Below are 20,843 nucleotides of genomic sequence, written 5' to 3' on the forward strand. Positions count from 1 at the left end.
GGAATCCTTTCCCACCCCATTTTATCCCAAATGGGATCCCCGACAGGGAGGGATGAGGGGGATCCATTCCCACCCCATTTTATCCCAAATGGGATCCCTGGCAGGCAGGGATGAGGGGGACCCATTCCCACCCCACCTCCATCCCAAATGGGATCCCTGGCAGGGTTTGCGACAGGATTTTTGAGGGTTTTTTTGGGGGGGTTTTGAGGTTTTTTTGGGAGGATTATGAAGGATTTTTAAAGGCTTTTTTGGGAGGTTATAAAGGTTTTTTTTGGGGGGGTTATAAAGGTGTTTTTGTGGGGGCTTTAGGATTTTTTGGGGGGTTATAAGGGGTTTTTTGGGGGTTTTTTTTGGGGGGGTTATAAAGGTTTTTTGTGGGGGGTTTAGGGTTTTTTGGGGGGTTATAAAGGGTTTTTTTGTGGGGGGTTTTTAAAGGGTTTTTTGGGGGGTTATAAAGGTTTTTTTTGTGGGGGGTTTATAGAGGTTTTCTTTTCGGGGGTTAGGGTTTTTTGGGGGGTTATAAAGGGGTTTTTTGGGGGGGTTATAAAGGTTTTTTTTGGGGGGTTATAAAGGATTTTTTTGTGGGGGGTTTATAAAGGTGTTTCTGTGGGGGCTTTAGGGTTTTTTGGTGGGTTATAAAGGGGTTTTTTGGGGGGGTTATAAAGGTTTTATTGTAGGGGGTTTAGGGTTTTTTGGGGGGTTATAAAGGTTTTTTTGTGGGGGGTTTATAAAGGTGTTTTTATAGGGGCTTTAGGGTTTTTTGGTGGGGTATAAAGGGTTTTTTGGGGGGTTATAAAGGGCTTTTTTGGGAGTTCGGAGCGGTTTTCAGGCCGGGAGCCCCGGGCTCGGGACGGCTCCAGCCGAGGCTGAGCCGACAGCGCCCCCTGCAGCCCCGGCTGGGGACAACACGGCCGGAGAGATGTGCGGTCAAAGGGGGCACAACCCTCGGAAAAAACATAAAAAACCCTAAAAATCCTCACCAAAAAAAACCCCAAAAATCATCATGACCCCTAGAAAAACCCCCTCATAATCACCGCCCCAAAAAACCTCATAACCACCCAAAAATCCCTGTAAAAACCCTTCATAATCGCCCCCAAAACCCCCTCAAAAACCCCTTCACAAACCCTCATAATGCCAAAAAAAACCTCACACAGCCTTCAAAAAAACCTCTCAAAAAAACCCTCACAACTCCTCCAAAAATCTGCTCACAAACCCCTCCAAAAATCTCCTCACAACCCCTCCAAAAATCTCCTCACAAACCTCCAAAAATCTCCTTAGAAACTCCCCAAAATCTCTTCACAAACTCCCAAAAATCTCCTCACAAATCCCTCCAAAAATCTCCTCACAAACCCCCCAAAATCTCCTCACAAACTCCCCAAAATCTGCTCACAAACCCCTCCAAAAATCTCCTCACAACCTCTCCAAAAATCTCCTCACAAACCCCCCAAAATCTCCTCACAAACTCCCAAAAATCTCCTCACAAACCCCAAAAATCTCCTCATAACCACCCAAAAAACACCTCAAAATCCCCCCAAAACCCCCTAAAAAATCCCCTCAAACGTTCCAGGCCTGCGAAGCAGAGGGAAGCCATGGAGAGTCCCCAAAGTCAATCAAATTTTTTATTAAATATACATCCTCTCTTGGCACAAATCTTAAAATATATAAACATTATATAACAAAGTGTCTTCACTGCAATAAAATAGAATCCAGATCCAAGAAAAGCCGTCAAAAACGACACGCACACATGGATGGTGAGGGCACGGGAAAAGGCAATTAACAGTGTTTGTGCTAATTAAGTAATAGATGCATAGACCACACAGGCAGTGACCGGTGCTGGGACAGCCTGCAGCTCGGGCTGATTTTGGGGGGAAATGGGGGAAAAAAGGGGGAAAAGAAACGGGGAAAAGGAGGGGGAAAAGAGGGAAAAGGGTAAGGAAGGGGAGAGGGAAAGAGCGAGGGAAAAAGGGGAAAAGGGGAAAAATGGGAGAAAAAAGGGAAAAATTGAGGGGGAAATGGGGGGGGGGGGAATGAAAAGGGGGAAACAGAAAAGGGGGGAAAAGAAAAGGGGGGGAAAGAAAAGGGGGAAACAGAAAAGGCGGGAAACAGAAAAGGCGGGAAACAGAAAAGGCGGGAAACAGAAAAAGAAGGGAAAAGGGGGAAAGAAAAGGGGAAAATAAGGGGGGAAAGGGGAAAAAAAAGTGAACAAAAGGGGGCAATCAGCCCCTAGAAGATACAAAGAGAAGATCCCAAACCAGCCAAGGAGCTCAGGGAAGTTCCCCAAACCATCCCATGGTGCCTGAAGTGCCTGGAGCATCCAGGCTGTGAGGGGAAAACATGCTTGGGCTGTTGGAAAAACGCTAAAAAGCTGCAGTTTTGACGTTTTGGGTGCATTTTTTTGGACCTGGTTTTCTCGAAGTGCCAGTGCGGGGCTCAAGGTGCAGGAAGAAGCAGGAGGAGGGAGAGGAAAAGGAAAACAAAAAGCACAAATTTGGTGGTGATGCTTTAAGGATCCGTGAGAAAGGGGAGTGGGAAATTAAATCTGAGAGGAATAAAGTGAAAAATTAGGGAAATGCAGGAAAGGAAAAAAGGACAAAAAAAGGGAAAAACTCCTGTTTTGCCTTTCTCAGAGCTCTCCCTGGCCAGCACACCTCAGAAAAAAATCTGGAACGTGTGTGAATCCATGCAGGGAAGAAGAGAAGGGAAGGGAACACTCTGTTTCCCCTTTTCTACATTCAAAAAAAAGGAAAAAAAAGGAGAAAAAAAAAAAAAAAGAAAAAAAAAAAGAAGCTTTTCAAACCAACCCAAAGCAGCAACAGGCTCTGAGAAACAAAAGCACCAAAACCATCAGAGGCTGAACTCAAGGACCTGCCCCTGGACAAACACCCAGCCTGCAAAACTCGTGGGGAAATTGGCTGAAATTCCGAATTTCAATCAGGGGCAGCTGCTAATTAAAGAAGGGCTCCCGGAATTCCTGCTTCTCCCAGCTGGGAGGGGACACGGAGGGACAGGACATGAACACTGCTGGGAATCCCTCCCTCTGCATCAGGACTAGAGCAGGGTAAATTGGCTTCTCCATTGGAGAAAAGAAATGGGGGCTGAGCAGGGGACAGCAGAGCTGGGAGTTCTCCACAGCCCCCCAGAAATGACACAGAATTCATGGCCAGCACCTCCCCAAAGCCCAGGGATCTTTAATTCCCAGGGAATCAGGGAATGTGTCGCCCTGCTGGGCCGGGGGGCAGAGCTCTGAGGCTGAATTCCAGTTCCAGTCTGCCCCTTCCAGTGCTGGGAGCAGCACCCTGTGTGCCAACACCCAGCACTGCCCCCACAGCCCCCATTCCTAAGGAAACATTTGGCATCAGGAGCAGCTCCGTGCTCCCAAGAAGTGCAAAGACAAAAAAGAAAGGAGAAGGCTGCTCCTGCCCCCTTGTGCAATTCCTTCCACTGCCACCCACCCCGTCCAGCTTCCACAGCTGGAGCACAGAGCAGCCAGGAAAGGACAGCTCTGAAGGTCAATCTGATCCTTTCCCTTGCATTATGGACTCTCTGGAAAGGGATTTTTCCACCTTGGTTTGTGTAATCTTTCATCAGAGGAGCCTGAAGTCTGCTCTGACCTCTGAGTTTAACAGAGGGATGGATCACCCACCAAAAAAAACCCAAAAAAAACCCATCTCCATTTCCCTGAAAACTGATTGGAGAGAGGAGCAGTGAGAGATGGTGGAATCCCAGCTGGAAGCGGCTGGCACTGCAGGGTGAGCCCACAAGGGTTAAACTCCGAGGGGATCTGGGGCTGAGGCAGCTGAGGGATGGGTTAGTGAGCACAGGGCCAGGACCCACACAGCAGGTACCAAAGGGGACAGCTCTGTCTGGGGACAGCCCGGCTGCAGCAGGGTTTGTTCTCCCCGGTGCACAGAGCACCGGTAACACTGAATGAACAAACACTGGGGGCTTTGGAGGGCGGACAGCTCCTCCCTTGGAGCCTGCAGCCCTGGAATCGCTGCCTCTCCAGGGCAGGGCGGCACAGAAGGGAACACAAATCAGCCGGAGTGGGTCCAGTCTGGGAATCCAGGCACGGCCCTTGCTGGGTGACACCCGCAGCACACAGAGGAAAATTCCCGTCAGGAAAGGGCTCAGAACTCCCCTCCTCTGCTGCCTCCAGTCTTTGGTAATCTCAGAGGGACACCACAAACGAGGGACATCGATGCAGCTCAACCCAAAAGCAAGGAAATCCACGGGGAGAGGGCAGCATTCCCAGCCAGAGGAAACATTCAGCTTTGGGAACAAGTGTAGTGTCCTGGGCCTGCCCTGCCCTGCCTTCACAGCCCAGGGGAATCTGCAATTCCCTACGGACCACACTGGGATATTGCACTTGGCAGGATGTAGGGAGCTACAAAACTGCCCCTTCCCAGAGCCAGGGGCTCCTTCCCAACAGCTCCGAGCCCCCTCTGCCACGGAGAGCCAGGTGAGGAGCCAGGAGCAGCACAGGTAGGGTGGGGAGGCTCCACTCCTGGGGACAGAGTCCATCAGAAGGGCGAGGCAGCTGCTTGGGAGGACTCAGCTCTGCAGGACCGGGAATTTTTCACTGAGGGGAACGGTTAGGCTTCTAAATTAAAATGGGAGAAAAAAAACCAATCCGGGAACAACAGGAAAAGAACCCCCAACAAAGGGGCGAGTTCCCAGCTGCAGGAGCACGTGGGAGGCCAGGGAAGAATGAGCTGCTCTCCCTGCAGGAAGCCACTACCTCTCGAGGCCGGGGCCGTGCTGCAGCTTGCGGAGCAGGATCTGCGTCAGGTCGAAGGTGGTGAAGCTGATGCCCACGGCGATGGGGCCCTTCACCCAGTTCATGCTGAGCCCTTTGTAGAGGCCCCTGACGAGTCCCTCCTCGCGCACGATGTCCTGCATGGTGAGCAGGATGGAGCTGTAGGTGTGGCCCAGCACGCCGGCCGTCTGCATGCGGCGCCGCACCACGTCCAGCGGGTACGAGGCCGACTGCCCGATGAGGCCGGCGCACGCCCCGAACAGCAGCCGCTCCGGGGGCGAGGGCTGCGCCTTCCCGCTGTGCTCTGGGGGGACACACGGGGGGGAGTCACTCACCATGGAGGGCTCCTTCCCGGGGCTGTGCTCGGGAGGCTTTGCTACCCCCAAAACCCGAAAACTCGGGGTTTGTTTTACCACAAGGCGCTCTCCTCCCAAGGTTTTGCTCCCAAAGTTTTGGTCCCAAAGTTTTGCTCGCCAGGTTTTGCTCCCAAAGTTTTGGTCCCAAAGTTTTGCTCCCCAGGTTGAGCTCCCAAAGTTTTGTTGACCAAGTTTTGCTCCCAAAGTTTCATTCCCAAAGTTTCATTCCCAAAGTTTCATTCCCAAAGTTTCATTCCCAAAGTTTCATTCCCAAAGTTTCATTCCCAAAGTTTCATTCCCTTGCCCCGAACAGCAGCCGCTCCGGGGGCGAGGGCTGCGCCTTCCCGCTGTGCTCTGGGGGGACACACAGTGGGGGAGTCACTCACCACTGAGGCTGGAGGGACGGAGGGCTCCTTCCCAGGGCTGTGCTCATGAGGCTTTGTTACCCCCAAAACCCAAAAACTTGGGGTTTGTTTTACCACAAGGCGCTCTCCTCCCAAAGTTTTGTTCCCCAGGTTTTGCTCCCAAAGTTTCATTCCCAAAGCTTCGCTCCCAAAGCTTCGCTCCCAAAGTTTCATTCCCAAAGCTTCGCTCCCAAAGCTTCGCTCCCAAAGCTTCGCTCCCAAAGCTTCCTTCCCTTGCCCCAAACAGCAGCCACTCCAGAGGTGAAGGCTGCACCTTCCCGCTGTGCTCTGGGGGTGACACACAGTGGGGGAGTCCTTGGAATTCACTCACAATTAAAGGTTGTGCTCGTCAAGTTTCGTTACCCAGGTCTTGTTTTCCCCAGGTTGCTCTCCCGAGATTTTGCTCCCAAGGTTTTGTTCCCCAGGTTGAGCTCCCAAAGGTTTGTTGTCCAAGTATGCTCCTGAAGTTTGGTTGCCCAAGTTTTGCTCCCAAAGTTTTGTTCCCCAGGTTTTCTTCCCTAGGTTGCTTTCCTGAGGTTTTGTTCCCGAGGTTTTGTTCCCCAGGTTGAGCTCCCAAGCAAAATCATTAGAAAGGGTCCCCAAAATCACTAGAAAAGCTCCCACAAAACAAAACCCCAAGTGATGTCACTGACAAAACTCCAAAGTTTTGTTCCCCAGGTTTTGCTCCCAACTCAGTGCACAACCAAGTCCTTTTCCACCTGGAAATTCCCCTTTTTCCCTCCGCAGTTCAGGCCCAGCTTTCATTGCCCCCAGCCCGGGGCTGCTCAGAGCCCTCGCTCACCCCAAACCTGCAGCATTTCCCGGCTTTACCTGCGTGCACTTTCTTCAGCGTCTCGTAGGTGAAGAAGCTGAGGCCAGCGTAGGGGATGACGCCCAGGATGGTGGGTGTGAAGCCCCTGTACAAGGTTTTCAGCCCCTCCTCGCGGGATATCCGGATGAAGACGTGGACAATGCTGCTGTACCTGCCGTGGGGACACGGGGAGAGCAGACCTGCGCTGGTCAGCGGCTGGGGTGCTCCCAGCAGGGCTCCCTGATGGATTAATTGGGAATTAATTTGGCTCCGAGCTCATCGGGCAGCTCGGAGGGGGTTTCAGCTCTCTTGGGTCCTCCTGGGTCCAGCTGCCCTCCTGAACTGGTCTCCCAGTGCCCATCTCCTCCCACATCCACACCTCTGGGCACTGAATCACTGCTCAGACCCCGGGGCTGTATCCCACCAAAGGCTCCCAGCAAGAAATGACCCAAAAAAGGGCAATAAAACCACGTCACCTTATAAAAACCCAGAAATATGTGTGTGAGGCACTTACATCTCCTTGGGGGTGACAGCCATGCGGGCACGGACCATGTCCAGGGGGTAGGTGAGCATGGCAGCCGTGGTGCCAGCCAGGGAGCCGGCAATGAAGCGAGGGAAAGGCGTCAGTGCCCTGGAGTGGGGTGAGAGAAGAGACCAAACGTCACCTGCAGCTGCAGGTCCCACCTGGCTGCTGGCAACAGCCCTGCTCTGCCTGCTGGGCATCCCCAGCCACGCCACAGGGAAAATCCGTGCGGAGAGGAGGCCCAGGGCTCGGCTGGAGCATCCCCTCACAGCTTCCTCTGCCTTGGAGCTTCCCCCTCAAATGTTCCGCCTTGGAGCTTCCCCCTCACAGCTTCTCTCTCAGAGCTTCCATCTTGGAGCTTCCCCCTCACAGCTTCTCTCTCAGAGCTTCCATCTTGGAGCTTCCCCCTCACAGCTTCTCTCTCAGAGCTTCCATCTTGGAGCTTCCCCCTCACAGCTTCTCTCTCAGAGCTTCCATCTTGGAGCTTCCCCCTCACAGCTTCTCTCTCAGAGCTTCCATCTTGGAGCTTCCCCCTCACAGTTTCCTTTCCCCCGCAGCTTCTCCCGCCAAGGTTCCGCCTCACAGCTTCCCCTCAGAGCATCCTCTCAGAATTTCCCCCTCAGAGCTTCCCCCTCACGGCTTCCCCTCAGAACTTCCCCCTCGGAGTTTCCATCTTGGAACTTCCCCTCACAGCTTTCCCCTTGGAACTTCCCCTCACAGCTTTCCCCCTTGGAACTTCTCCTCAGAGCTTCCCCCTTGGAACTTCCTCCCCAGAGCTTCCCCTCACAGCTTCCACCTTGGAAGCTCCATCTCAGAGCTTCCCCCTTGGAACCTGGACCTTGGAGTTTCTTCTCACAGCTTCCCCCTCAAAGCTTCCATCTTTGAGCTTCTTCTCATAGCTTCCCCGTTGGAACCTCCACCTCAGAGCTTCCATCCTGGAGCTTCCCCCTCAGAGCTTTCCCCTCAGAACCTCCATATCAGAGCTTCCCTCTCAGAGCTTCCATCCTGGAGCTTCCCCCTCAGAGCTTCTCCTCAGAGCCTTCCCCCTCACAGCTTCCATCTTGGAGCTCCCCCCTCAGGACCCCAGCAGGATCCCGATCCCGCTGCCTCTTACTTTCCCTGGAATCCGTAGTAGTTGCCCAGGATCTGCTTGTACTCCTCGTGGGCGCAGAACTGGATGGCGGCGTAGGGGATCACCCGCACCATGGTGGCCGAGTTCCCTCTCCAGAGGCTCCAGAAGCCCTCGTTGAGGTAGGTGCGATAGATCAGCCTGTACGCTTCCTGTGGGGAAAAAACACCCGTGGGGAGCAGGCCAGGGGGATAGGAGTGGATAAATCACCCGTGGGGAGTGGATAAATCACCCGTGGGGAGCAGGCCAGGGGGATAAATCACCCGTGGGGAGAGGATAAATCACCCGTGGGGAGTAGGCCGAGGGGGATAAATCACCCATGGGGAGTGGATAAATCACCCATGGGGAGTGGATAAATCACCCATGGGGAGTGGATAAATCACCCGTGGACAGTGGATAAATCACCCGTGGGGAGCAGGAATGCAGGGCAGGGAGCTGAGCCCACAGATTCACCCCTCCATTCCCCTGCCCACAGAGCCGCCATGGGCAGCCCGGCACATCCACGTGCTGTAAAACGCAGCTTGTGTGGAATAAATGGCTAAAGAAATGGAAATTATTAAAGGAAAATATCGGAATTGCACTGTGCACGTGTTTGTCAGAGCATTTCCATGCCCGGATCCCAGAATCCAGTGAGGAGAGAGTGAAGCTCCAGGCAAGAGCAAGGAAGGATTTTTAGATCCCAGCCTGCCTCATTTTCCCTCTCAGGGAAGGCACATTTTGCACAAAACCCCTTCCCAAACCCAAATTCATCTCCCTGGGAAGACACAATTTACACAAAACCCCTTCCCAAACCCAAATTCATCTCCCTGGGAAGACACAATTTACACAAAACCCCTTCCCAAGCCCAAATTCATCTCCATGGGGCCAGGCAGGAACATTTGGATCACAAACACCACACATGGAAAAGCTGGAATGCACAAGGAAAAACTACTCAGGAAGCCAGGAGAGGGATCAGATCCTGGATTTAATTCCCTATAAATGCTGGAACAACTCCTGTGGGGAATGAGCACTAGAAATGGTCCCAAGATCACCAGGAATGGTCCCAAAAACACAATTCCCAGTCTTTCCCTCTATGTTTTCATGGAATGCTGCTGATAAATCCCCACAAAAGCGAAATATCAACAAAAGATTAATTAAACACTTCAGAGCAACAGCAGACAGGCATCACCTTACCTTGGCAGAAAATCTTTTTGAAGATACTAAAAATAAAAACGACAAAAAAAAAAAGATTAGGGCTTGCAAGACATAAAAATAAATATTGATCCGTGAATCCCTAAATAAGGGACAAATAATCAGGTGTTTTGGCTAAAGGGATAAAAATGGAAGGAAAAGAATGAATGCAAGAGGAAATAGAGATTCTTTGTCTTGTAAACGCTCCCATAATTTAGCACAAAAGTCCATTTCTTCCCCCCGCTGCCTGTTAGGAAAATTCAGTTTGTGCAGAATAAATGAATAAATAAAAACAATTAATGAAAGAAAACCCATCAAAACTGCACTGCTCACTTATTTTTCAGAGCATTTCCATGCCCAGATCCCAGCCTAATTCCGGAATCCAGCGAGGGCAGAGCGAAGCTCCACGCAAGAGCAGCTCCATCCCAGCCAAACTCAAATCAACTCCCTGATTTTTATTTTTTTTTCCCCCCTTCCCTTGCATCCACCCAAAGTGACAGCACCTCCTTATCTGTGGCAGGGCTTGGGAGGCAGGATTTGTTTGGCAGCTCTGCCAAAGGAAGGGAAACCCCTGACTGGAAAGCTTTAATGAAACGTGGCTCCAATTAAGGGGCTGCTGCAGCTCCTGCCCGGCTCATCTCAGGCTCTGGGAGCCTCTCGAGTGCATCCAACAATTCCATGCAAATCCATTTTTCCCCACTGCTGCTCCCCTGTGCAATTCAATGCTTTTATTTGTTTTTATTTAGAATTTTTCTCTCTTTTTTTTTTTTTTTTTTTAAAGAATAAAAACGACCTCGATGAACAGTGATGGTTATCAAGGGGGTTTTGTTCCTTTAAAAAATTATTTAAAATAATAAAATTGTTGAGTTGTGGGAAATTCACTGATTTGGGATGGGAAAGCTCATCCACCCCTCTGCCATGGACAGTCTCCACTATCCCAAGCCCCATTCCTAAGTGAAGGCACCACTTTGATGATCCAAAGGTATTTTCCTTCCTCACAAACAGAGAATAAAACCCCTTAGGGCAGCAGGAGCCTAAAAGAACCCTCTCAGATCCCAAGAAACTGCTCCCATTGGAAGATTTGAACCCCATCCCTTCCAGCCCCTGGGATGGGCTGAAGCACACAGGGATTTTTAGGAATGCCCAGATTCCAGGTGATCCCCTGGCTCAGCCCAGCTCCGTGCCCCTGATGCTTCCACCCTAAAACGAACCTGGGTGTGTGGTTTGGGTGGGAAAACCCAAAAATTCAGGAGCCAGGGGCAACCCCAGCCCCCCCGATCCACATCCCAGCAATTCCAGAGCTCCTTGCTCTGCCCGGAATGAGAACCATGTGAGCAGAAATCAATTCTAAATTAAATGTCAGCCAGGGATTAGGCTGAGCCCAACTCAGTTAATCTGGGACGTCACCAGGCTTAAAATTCTTGGCCTTCCCAAATGTGCCCAGAATGAAAGGCCTGTGCTGTTCCCTTTGGGGTAATTGGAGGAGCTGCACTGCACCAGAGCCCACAATCCCCCAATCCTGCTGAACACGGGGAAATTCCCTGTTCCACTCGAGCAGAGTCATCAGGGCAGTGGCAATGCCGGGGTGCCAGAGCACACAGACCCAGCAGGCAGCAGCTCCAGCGCCTGCTCCCTCTCCTTTTGGGGAGAGCTGGCACAGCCTGGGCCCCAGCCCAGCCCTCACGGCCCAATTCCCCCTTCCCAGAGCCCCCACATCCCCAGGAGCGTGAGCTGGATGGGCACAAAGGGCTCAGGACTAAACACAGTTTGGGAGAACAGCCCGGAGGAGTCACCTTGGAACATGATTTTTGTCCTGTCCAGAGGAGCCACTGCAGTTTTAGCCACGGCCCCAGCCAGAGCCCCAGACATCAGCGAGTTCAGCACTTTCTTCTTCTCCTGGTTATCCTGGCAAAAAAACATTGGATAGATGGAAAATAAAAAATCAATGCCACAAGGAATAACATTTCACCTTTTGTGCAGCATTCACCCCAGGGCCAGGATTTGGGTCCAAGTTTCACGGGGTTTCCAGCACAGTGCATTGCTGGTGGGACTGGGAGGCAGAATTCCAAGCATTCCTCCTGCATGTGTTGTTTTCTCCCCGCTATTTCTCTTTTTTCTCCCTCCCCACGATTTTCAGGCACAGGCAGAGGGGAAGTTTCTGGAAGAGAAGCACCCCAGCTCCATTCCCACACCATTCCCAAGCTCCCAAGGGTCAGTCCAGGCAGTTTCCCCCTCTGATGGGTGGAATGAGAGGGATTTTGCTGCTGGCATTCCTGCCACAGCTCACAGTTATAAAATCAGCATTTTTCTCCCACAGGGAACGACAACAACAACAACAACAAAAAAAGCCACAAAAATCCAACCCAGTGGAGGTTGTGGAGTGAGAACAAGCCCGGGCTTGTGAACTTTTGACACGTTGTGGAGGAGTTAACATTTTCCTTGTGTTTCCCAACCCCAAAGTTAATGTTTATGACCCAAAACCCCTGGGTCAGCTCAATTCCCCCTCCCCAGCCGTGCAAAGGTGAACTTCAGCCCCAGATCTGGGTTAAACCCAGCAAGGCCGGGAGGAACCTCCCTTCTCCTGAGCTTCCAGGAGCAGGGAAAGCACAGAGGGCTGCTGCTGGGGCAGCCTGGACGGGGAACTGGGCTGTCTGTCACTGGGAACTGTCCTGTGTGTCACTGGGAGCTGGCCTGTGTGCCACTGGGAATGGTCCTGTTACTGGGAACTGGCCTGTGTGCCACTGGGAATGGTCCAGTCTGTCACTGGGAATGGTCCGGTTACTGGGAATTGTGTCCTGTGTGTCACTGGGAACTGGCCTGTGTGCCACTGGGAATGGTCCTGTTACTGGGAATTGTGTCCTGTGTGTCACTGGGAATGGTCCAGTCTGTAACTGGGAATGGTCCTGTTACTGGGAATGGTCCAGTCTGTAACTGGGAATGGTCCTGTTACTGGGAACTGGCCTGTGTGTCACTGGGAACTGGCCTGTCTGTCACTGGGAATGGTCCAGTCTGTCACTGGGAATGCTCCTGTTACTGGGAATGGTCCAGTCTGTCACTGGGAATGATCCTGTTACTGGGAACTGTCCTGTTTGCCACTGGGAATGGTCCTGTTACTGGGAATGGTCCTGTGTGTCACTGGGAAATGGCCAGTGTGTCACTGGGAATGGTCCAGTCTGTTACTGGGAATGCTCCTGTTACTGGGAATGGTCCAGTCTGTCACTGGGAACTGTCCTGTTTGCCACTGGGAATGCCAGCCCAGCCAGGAATTCTTGCCAAAATCCCACACAATTTCCCCCTTCCATTCCCTGTGTCCTGTGCCTCCATCCCTCATCCCAAATCCCTCTCCAGCTCTCCTGGAGCCCTTCCAGGCTCTGGGAACAGCTCCAGGGTTTCTCTGGAGCTTCCCCTCCCCAACCTGGGCACCTCCAGGGGTGCAGGGGAGCCTCAGCTGCTCTGGGAATTCCATCCCAGCCAGGAATTCCGGCCCAGTATCCCACCCATCCCTCCCTCCTGGCACTGGGAGCCATTCCCTGTGTCCTGCAACTCCATCCTTCACCCAGAGCTTCTTGTGGCTCCTTCAGGCACTGGAAGGTCCCAACCAGGTGACCCTGGAGCTTTTCCAGGCTGCACAATCCCAGTGTTCCCAGCCTGTCCCCACAGCTCCATCCCTCTGATCATCCTGGAGCCGCCTCTGGGCTGGCCCCAAACCCTCCAGGGCCTTGCAGGGCTGGAAACGGAGCTGCAGGTGGGGTCTGCCCTGAGAGGGGGGAATCCCTGCCTGGAGCTGCAGGTGGGGCCTCATCTGAGAGGGGGAATTCCCTGATTCCCTCCCTGGAGCTGCAGGTGGGGCCTCACCTGAGAGGGGGAATCCCTGCCTGGAGCTGCAGGTGGGGCCTCACCTGGGAATTCCCTGCCTGGAGCTGCAGGTGGGGCCTCCCCTGAGAGGGGGGAATCCCTGATTCCCTGCCTGGAGCTGCAGGTGGGGCCTCACCTGAGAGGGGGAATCCCTGCCTGGAGCTGCAGGTGGGGTCTCACCTGGGAATTCCCTGCCTGGAGCTGCAGGTGGGGCCTCACCTGAGAGGGGGGAATCCCTGATTCCCTGCCTGGAGCTGCAGGTGGGGCCTCCCCTGGAATCCCCTCCCAGCCCCTGCTCTCACCTCTGCAGGAATTCGGGCCGGGACGGGCTCCACATCCCTCTGGAATTCCACTGGACCTTCTCTCACACCATTACCCATACCAGGCACTCTGCCACGGGGCCAGCAGAGCTCCAGCTCCTAAAAACAACCCAAAAAACAAAGGGAAAAGGTCAAAAATGGGAAATATCCTGGAGATACAACATGGGGGTAGGGAGTGAGCCACCCCCAGCTGAAATTTCCATTTTCAGCAGGAAACTCCTCTCCCAATTCCCAGGAAAAGGGCATTTCCAGGATCCTGGTGCCATTTCCTTCCTTTAAGGTGTAAATGGATTTTTAGGGGGTGCCAGGTAAAACCGGCGCCATTCATATCAACCCTTCTCACCCCACAAAGAACTCAGCTGCAATAAAACACCCAAATATCCACAATTTCCAGGGAAAAGGGGCAGATCCTGCCCTCTCCCAGCGAGCATTTTTGGCTCCTTGGGAGCGCTGAACAAGGAGACACCGGAGAAGGAAAACGGAAATTTAAAACGCTCTGGAAAAAGGGGAAAAAATAGTCCCAGGAATGAGCTCCCCCAGGAGCAAGGGGAGGTTATTTGGGGCAGAGAGGGATCCAGTGCCTCACACGTGCCACAAGGGCCATTGTGGATTTGTTCTGGCTCCCAGGTTTCTCCTGCTCTGAGATGTTCCCCAAGCTACAGGAGGACAGGTCGGCCTGACCTTGGCTGCAGAGCGTGGATGAAGGGATAATTCTATTTAAATGGAGTAATTTGCCTTTTTAGCTCTGACTTTCTGATATTGCTGCCCTCTACGCTGCAGCTTGTCCCGCCTGGAGTCCCCAGGGCTGGAACTGCTGCTGTGCAAACCCCGAGCTGCTCTCAGAGGGGCTCTGCAAGGACCAAAACCCCTTTCCTGAGCCACAAAGCTGCCCCAACAGCCCCACGTGGGAAGGTGAAACCCTCCAAGGAACGTCTGATGGGGAAATGAGGATTCCCAAATTCAGGCCCCTCTTGCCCCCAGCACTTCCCTCCCTCCGATGCCTGTGAAACCTCGGGCACCACGTTTTGCTTACGTGGGGATAAAAAACCATTTCCAGCCTCTTTTTCCCTCCTTTTTTTGACCATCTCAGGTGCTTTATGCTTGTCAGCACCTTTCAGACGTGCTGACCTGCTTTTCTTCCCCTCATAAATGAACGCCAGCCCTCATTTCCCCGGCCTGGCAGCAGATTTCAAACACAAAGCTCAGCCTTGGCTGCACTCAGGCGTGACCAATTTGGGATGAAGGAGCCTCATCCTCGCTCCAAAGTGGGGAAAACACACCTGGAGGCCTTTAATTATTCCAGAATTAATGATGCTTTGGGTCAGCGAGGACTTTTAGGATCATCCCATCCCACCCCACACTTCCAGCACCTCCAGTGGCTCCTCTGGGAGCTCCCTCACCCCAAAATTCCCTCGCCCCCAAAACTCCCTCGCCCCCAAATTCCATCCCCAAAATTCCCTCACCCCAAAATTCCCTCACCCCAAAATTCCCTCGCCCCCAAAATTCCCTCGCCCCCAAAATTCCCTCCCCAGTTTCCCAATTCCACGCTCCCCCTCTCTCCTCCCTCTGTTTTGTCCTCCCCCTCAAGGCCTCAGCCCGGTGCCCCCAAAGCTTCTCCTCGCTCCCCAAAATCTGGAAAATTGGGGAACCCCAAATCCAGGGGTGCCCAGCCCCTGAGGCCTTTTGGGAGCTCAGGGAGGGAAGAGTGGAGGCTTTACTGGGATAGAACACCCCACAGGACCCTTCAATGGGATAGAACACCCCACAGGGCCCTTTAATGGGATAGAACACCCCACAGGACCCTTTAATGGGATAGAACACCCCACAGGACCCTTCAATGGGATAGAACACCCCACAGGACCCTTTACTGGGATATGACACCCCACAGGACCCTTCAATGGGATAGAACACCCCACAGGGCCCTTTACTGGGATAGAACACCCCACAGGACCCTTCAATGGGATAGAACACCCCACAGGGCCCTTTACTGGAATAGAGCACCCCACAGGGCCCTTCAATGGGATAGAACACCCCACAGGACCCTTCAATGGGATAGAACACCCCACAGGGCCCTTTACTGGGATAGAACACCCCACAGGACCCTTTACTGGGACAGAACACCCCACAGGACCCTTCAATGGGACAGAACACCCCACAGGGCCCTTTAATGGGATAGAACACCCCACAGGACCCTTTACTGGGATAGAACACCCCACAGGACCCGGGCAGCACTGCTGGAAAAGCTCCCTCGCCTCACCCCGAGCCAGCAAAAGCCCCAGGAGCACCAGGAGCAAAGATCATCCATAATTATTATTAATTGTTCCTAATTGTTTCCAATTAATTCTAATTCTTTCTAATGGCCTGCAGTCATTTCCTTCCCTTCTCGCTCCTCCCGATCTCCCAGGCCTGGAAAAACACTTTGTAAAATTCCCTTTTGTTTTTGGACAGGTGCAGGTTTCATCCCTGCAGTAAATGTAGGGCACAATATCAGATTTACCCCTGCCAAAAATAAAAACAGCCCTCCTTGCCCCCCAGAACAGAAACGGTGCTGAAGGGCTCAGGAACGCAAAATGCAACTTTCTCTGAAAATCCAACAACTGGGAAAGGGAGGCCCAACAGGAAATTCGCCAAATTTGAATGATGGCATTAAGGCTGGATTTATTTTTGCACCATTTACTCCACAATATTCCCTTTTATCCCCTTTAGCCACATTCCTTTTCTATTTTTAGTGCCTGAGCCTACAAACACCTGTTTGTGTGCTCCATTTTACACATCAGCATGCACAGGCTCCGGGGCAAAAATAGCATTTATTTATTTGTTATTTTTATTCCCTTCTGCTGGCCTCAAAGCTGGATTCCATTTTGGACTCGGGCTGGATTCCGAGGTCAGGGGATTATTCCCACCAAGAATTCACAATGGAGCCACAAAACCCAAAAAATCATCTTGAAATTCAGTCTGGATTAAAGCTTTGGTGTCAATTTGCAGTGCCTGGGAGTAATCAGAGTAACGGGAATAATCAGAATAACGGGAATAATCAGAATAACGGGAATAATCAGAATAACGGGAACAATCAGAATAATGGGAATAATCAGAATAATTGCTCCTTCACACAGCCCAAAATTCCTTCACACAGCCAAAGAGCAATTATTCGGATTATTCTGATTATTCCCATTTTTCCCAGCGAGCTGTGACCCAGCAGAGGGAACCCTGGCAAGGGAACACAGAGGGATTATTCTGATGATCCCCATTATTCTGGTTATTCAGGTTATTCCCATCATTCAGATTATTCAAATTATTCCCATTTTCTGCAGGAATTTGGGAGCCAGCAGAGGGAACCCTGGCAATGGAACCCTGATTATTCAGATTATTCCCATTATTCTGATTATTCGGATTATTCCCATTATTCTGATTATTCAGATTATTCCCATCATTCAGGTTATTCCCATTTTTGTGATTATTCCCATTTTTCCCCAGGGGTTTGGGGCCAGCAGAGGGACCCCAGGGCTCTGCCCTCCTGCCCTTATCAGCAGCAGTTTTATCTCAGGGAGGGCACAGCTCTCCCAGCACCAACAATTCTTCTTTTTCCAAGAAAAAAAAAAAAACAAACCCAACCCCAACCCCTCCCTGTGCTCCAAAAAGTTGCTTTTAAATTTTAAGTTTGATTATTTTCTGGAAAATCAGGCAGCACAATTGCTGTTATTCATAATAAACATGAAACAGAATTCATTCACAAAAAAAAAATCAATTTTTCTATTCACTTTTTAAAGTGAAAAAAAAGGAAAAATCAGAATAAATCTTCCTCCAAGTAGCAGCAAAGTGACTCAAAACCAAAATAACTCCTGGCTCCTGAGGGTTTTATTTTTTATTTTCCTGCCAGAAACCTGTCTGACCTGTACCAAACCCATCCCAGCCCAGGGCCCTGCTTGGAGCTTTGTGCAACCTCCTGAAGCCAAATCTGTCACACCAAAACCACCTGGAGCAGGGCAGGGCAGGCCAGAAATGAAATAAAATAAAATAAAATAAAATAAAATATAAAAAATATAAAAAATAAAATAAAATAAAAATAAAATAAAATATAAAATAAAAAATAAAATAAAATAATTAAAAAATAAAATAAAATAAATAAAATAAATAAAATAAAAATAAAAATAAAATAAAATAAAATAAAAAATAAAATAAAAATAAAATAAAAATAAAAAATAAAATAAAAAATAAAATAAAAATAAAATAAAAATAAAATAAAATATTAAATCCACAATGAAATTCTTGGGCTTGCCAAATTCCCTTGTCAGAGGATTCCTGCTGAAATCCAACCCCAGCACAGCCCCAGCCCCTCTTTCCTCAGGTCCCGGTTAGGGAAAATAAAGATAAAATAAAAATAAAGATAAAATAAAAATAAAGATAAAATAAAATTAAATAAAAATAAAATTAAATAAAAATAAAATTAAATAAAAATAAAATTAAATAAAAATTCAGAACGGAACAGGACAGGCACAGCTCTCTCTGCAGACGCTGAGGGGCCTGAACCCAGCCATGGTTGTTCTGAATTCCTGGGCTGGGATTGGCCCAAGCCTGGCCGCAGCCTCTCCTCCCTCAGGGTTTTCCTGCTCTGCTCCAGCCCGGAGCTGTTGAAAACCTCGGGACGTTGTGAAAATGCTCCAAAAATGGACCCGAGCCACGGCAGGAGCAGCCAAACCCACACACACACACAGAGGCTCAATGTGATGCAGCTTCAAAGCCGCTCCAAACCGGCAGGCAGAAGGAAAAACCCCCATAAACACCCACAAAAATGGGGGAAAATCCATAAAGAGACAGAAAAAATAGGGAAAATCCATAAAGAGACAGAAAAAAAGGGGGAAAATCCATAAAGACACAGAAAAAAATGGGGAAAATCCATAAAGACACAGAAAAAAGGGGGAAAATCCATAAAGACACACAAAAAGTATGGAAAGTCCATAAAGACACAGAAAAAAAGGGGGAAAATCCATAAAGCCACACAAAAAGTACAAAAAGTCCATAAAGACACAGAAAAAAGGGGGAAAATCCATAAAGCCACACAAAAAAGGGGGGAAAGTCCATCAACATACATTAAAAAGTGGGGGGGGGGGAAAAAATCCATCAACACACACAAAAAATGGGGAAACAATCCATAAAGACACAGAAAAAAAAAATGGAGAAAGAATGGGGAAAAAAACTCATAAAGACACACAAAAAATGGGGAAAAAATCCATAAACACACACAAAAAATGGGAAAAAATGCCATAAAGACACACAAAAAATGGGGAAAAACTCATCAGGACCCAAAGCACATCCCGGGCAGCCCAGCCGCAGGGTTTGGGGGCCCTCAGCCAATTCCGCTCCGCACGGGCTCGGGCTGGGGCAGTTCCAGCGTTCCCGGCTCTCTCTGTACCCTGGCAGCTCCGAACCCAGCCGGGAGCTCCTGGGAAGGCAGAGCAGGGAACTGCGCGAAGCTTTTGGCTCTTTTAATTGCAAATAATCTCATTTTCACACCCCCTGCGCAGGCGAGATCCCCGCCGTGCCCCGCGTCTGTCCCGCGGCAGCGCAGAAACTTCCCTGGGCTGCAATTTCAGCTTCGGGGCATTGAAATGAACAAGAAAAATAAAAAATAAAATAATCCCATTTATCGTCTGGGGCGGGAGGGGAACAGAGCGGGCACAGAGGGAAGGTGGCAGGGCAGGAAAAGGGACACGGGGACAGGTTGGGAAGGAAAAGGGACAGTGGGACACAGTGGGACAAGTGGGAAGGTGGCAGGGCACAGAGAGGGACACTGGGACACACCGGGAATGAGAAGGGACACAGTGGGACACAGTGGGAATGAGAAGGGACACTGGGACACAGTGGGACACGCCGGGAAGGTGGCAGGGCACGGAGAGGGACACTGGGACACACCGGGAATGAAAAGGGACACAGTGGGACACAGTGGGAATGAGAAGGGACACTGGGACACAGGGGGACACGCCGGGAAGGTGGCAGGGCACGGAGAGGGGCTGGCAAGGCGGGAGCAGGGCAGGCTGGGGCCAGGAAAGTGTGGGAAGCAGGGAAAGCAGGGGCTGGGAAGGCAGGGAAACAGGCAGGGAAATAGAGAACAGGTGGGGAAAGCGGGCAGGGAAAAACAGGGGGGAAAGGAGCAAGGAGGAAAGCAGGGGAAAAGGAGCAGAGGAAAAGAGCAAGGAAGAAGGACGGGAAAGGGAGCAGGGGGAAAAGGGAGCAGGGGGAAAGGGAGCAGGGGGGAAAGGGAGCAGGGGGGAAAGGGAGCAGGGGGGAAAGGGAGCAGGGGGGAAAGGGAGCAGGGGGGAAAGGGAGCAGGGGGAAAGGGAGCAGGGGGAAAAGGAGCAGGGGGGAAAGGGAGCAGGGGGGAAAAGGGAGCAGGGGGAAAAGGAGCAGGGGGAAAAGGGAGCAGGGGGCAAAGGGAGCAGGGGAAGCGCAGCCCTCGCTCAGCCCCGCCGGGAGCGCTCCCGCAGTCCGGGCCGGGCCTCCCGCGGGGGCCGCAGCCCGGAGCGAACGCAGCCAAGGCCGGCCCCGCTCTCCCGAGCGCACCGAGGTGGCCGCCGAACGAGCGGCGCTCGGTGTCCCGGGCGCTGCCCGCGGGCCCGGCCGGCACGGGGTGACCCCGCGGGAGGCCGCGCCAATGTCACCCGGGGCCTCGCGCCGCCGCAACGCGCGGGCCGGGCGGGCCTCGGCAGCCGGGCCGCGGGACCGGGGCCGCGGGGCCGCGTCAGCGCCGGCGGCGGGGCCGCCCCGGCCCGTCCCGCACTCACCGGCTCCGCTGCGCGTCCGCCCCGGCCGCGTCCGCCGCCGCCGCCAGGCCGCCCCCGCTGCGTCGCGGGAGGCGGGGCCCGCCTCGGGGCGCGGCCAATCGGCGCGGCGGGGGCGGAGCTCCGTGCGCAAGGATTCGCTTCGCGGCGAGGATTGACAGATGAGACGGCCAGTGGATGAAGGAGGGGCGCGGCAAGAGGCGGGGCGGCCGTAGCGGCACGGGGCGGGCGGGGAGCGCTCGGTGCGGGGGCGGGGAGCGCGGCCGGGCCCGGGGGAGTGCGCGGGACAGCGAACGGCCCCAGGGCACCCCGAACGGCACCGGGAGAGTGCGCGGGACAGCGAACGGCCCCGCCGGGACTGCCCGGGACAGCGAACGGCCCCAGGGCACCCCGAACGGCACCGCCGGGACTGCCCGGGACAGCGAACGGCACCGGGGCACCCCGAACGGCCCTGCCGGGACTGCCCGGGACCCGAACGGCCCCAAGGCACCCCGAACGGCACCGGGGGAGTGCCCGGGACAACGAACGGCCCCGCCGGGACTGCCCGGGACTCTGAATGGCCCCGCCAGGAGCCCGAACAGCCCGACCGGGGATCCCGAACGGCCCCACGGGGAGCCCAAAGAGCTCGCCCGGAGACCCCGGCGAGTGCCCGGCTCGAGGAGCGACAATGCCGCCCGTTCCCACCGGGGAGCGCCCGGGGCTCCCATCCCGGGGATGCCGCCGGCTCCGCTGTCCAGCACGGC

The 20,843-nt window shown here is 52.6% G+C and overlaps 1 protein-coding gene across 1 annotated transcript; it reads right to left on the reverse strand.

Moving 5' to 3' along the window:
- Window positions 1–1,605: 1,605 nt before the first annotated feature.
- Window positions 1,606–20,199, reverse strand: SLC25A42 (solute carrier family 25 member 42). The gene is made up of 8 exons (XM_077191388.1): window positions 20,104–20,199; window positions 13,307–13,423; window positions 10,943–11,054; window positions 9,153–9,178; window positions 7,965–8,131; window positions 6,842–6,958; window positions 6,348–6,499; window positions 1,606–5,060 (listed from the first exon to the last, which is right to left on the reverse strand). Exons 2-8 carry the CDS (start codon window positions 13,382–13,384, stop codon window positions 4,735–4,737), a joined length of 978 nt encoding a protein of 325 aa, XP_077047503.1. The 5' UTR covers window positions 13,385–13,423; window positions 20,104–20,199; the 3' UTR covers window positions 1,606–4,734.
- Between the last annotated feature and the right edge of the window lie 644 nt (window positions 20,200–20,843).

Source organism: Agelaius phoeniceus, chromosome 29 (assembly GCF_051311805.1).
Source record: "Agelaius phoeniceus isolate bAgePho1 chromosome 29, bAgePho1.hap1, whole genome shotgun sequence".
Lineage (NCBI taxonomy): Eukaryota > Metazoa > Chordata > Aves > Passeriformes > Icteridae > Agelaius > Agelaius phoeniceus.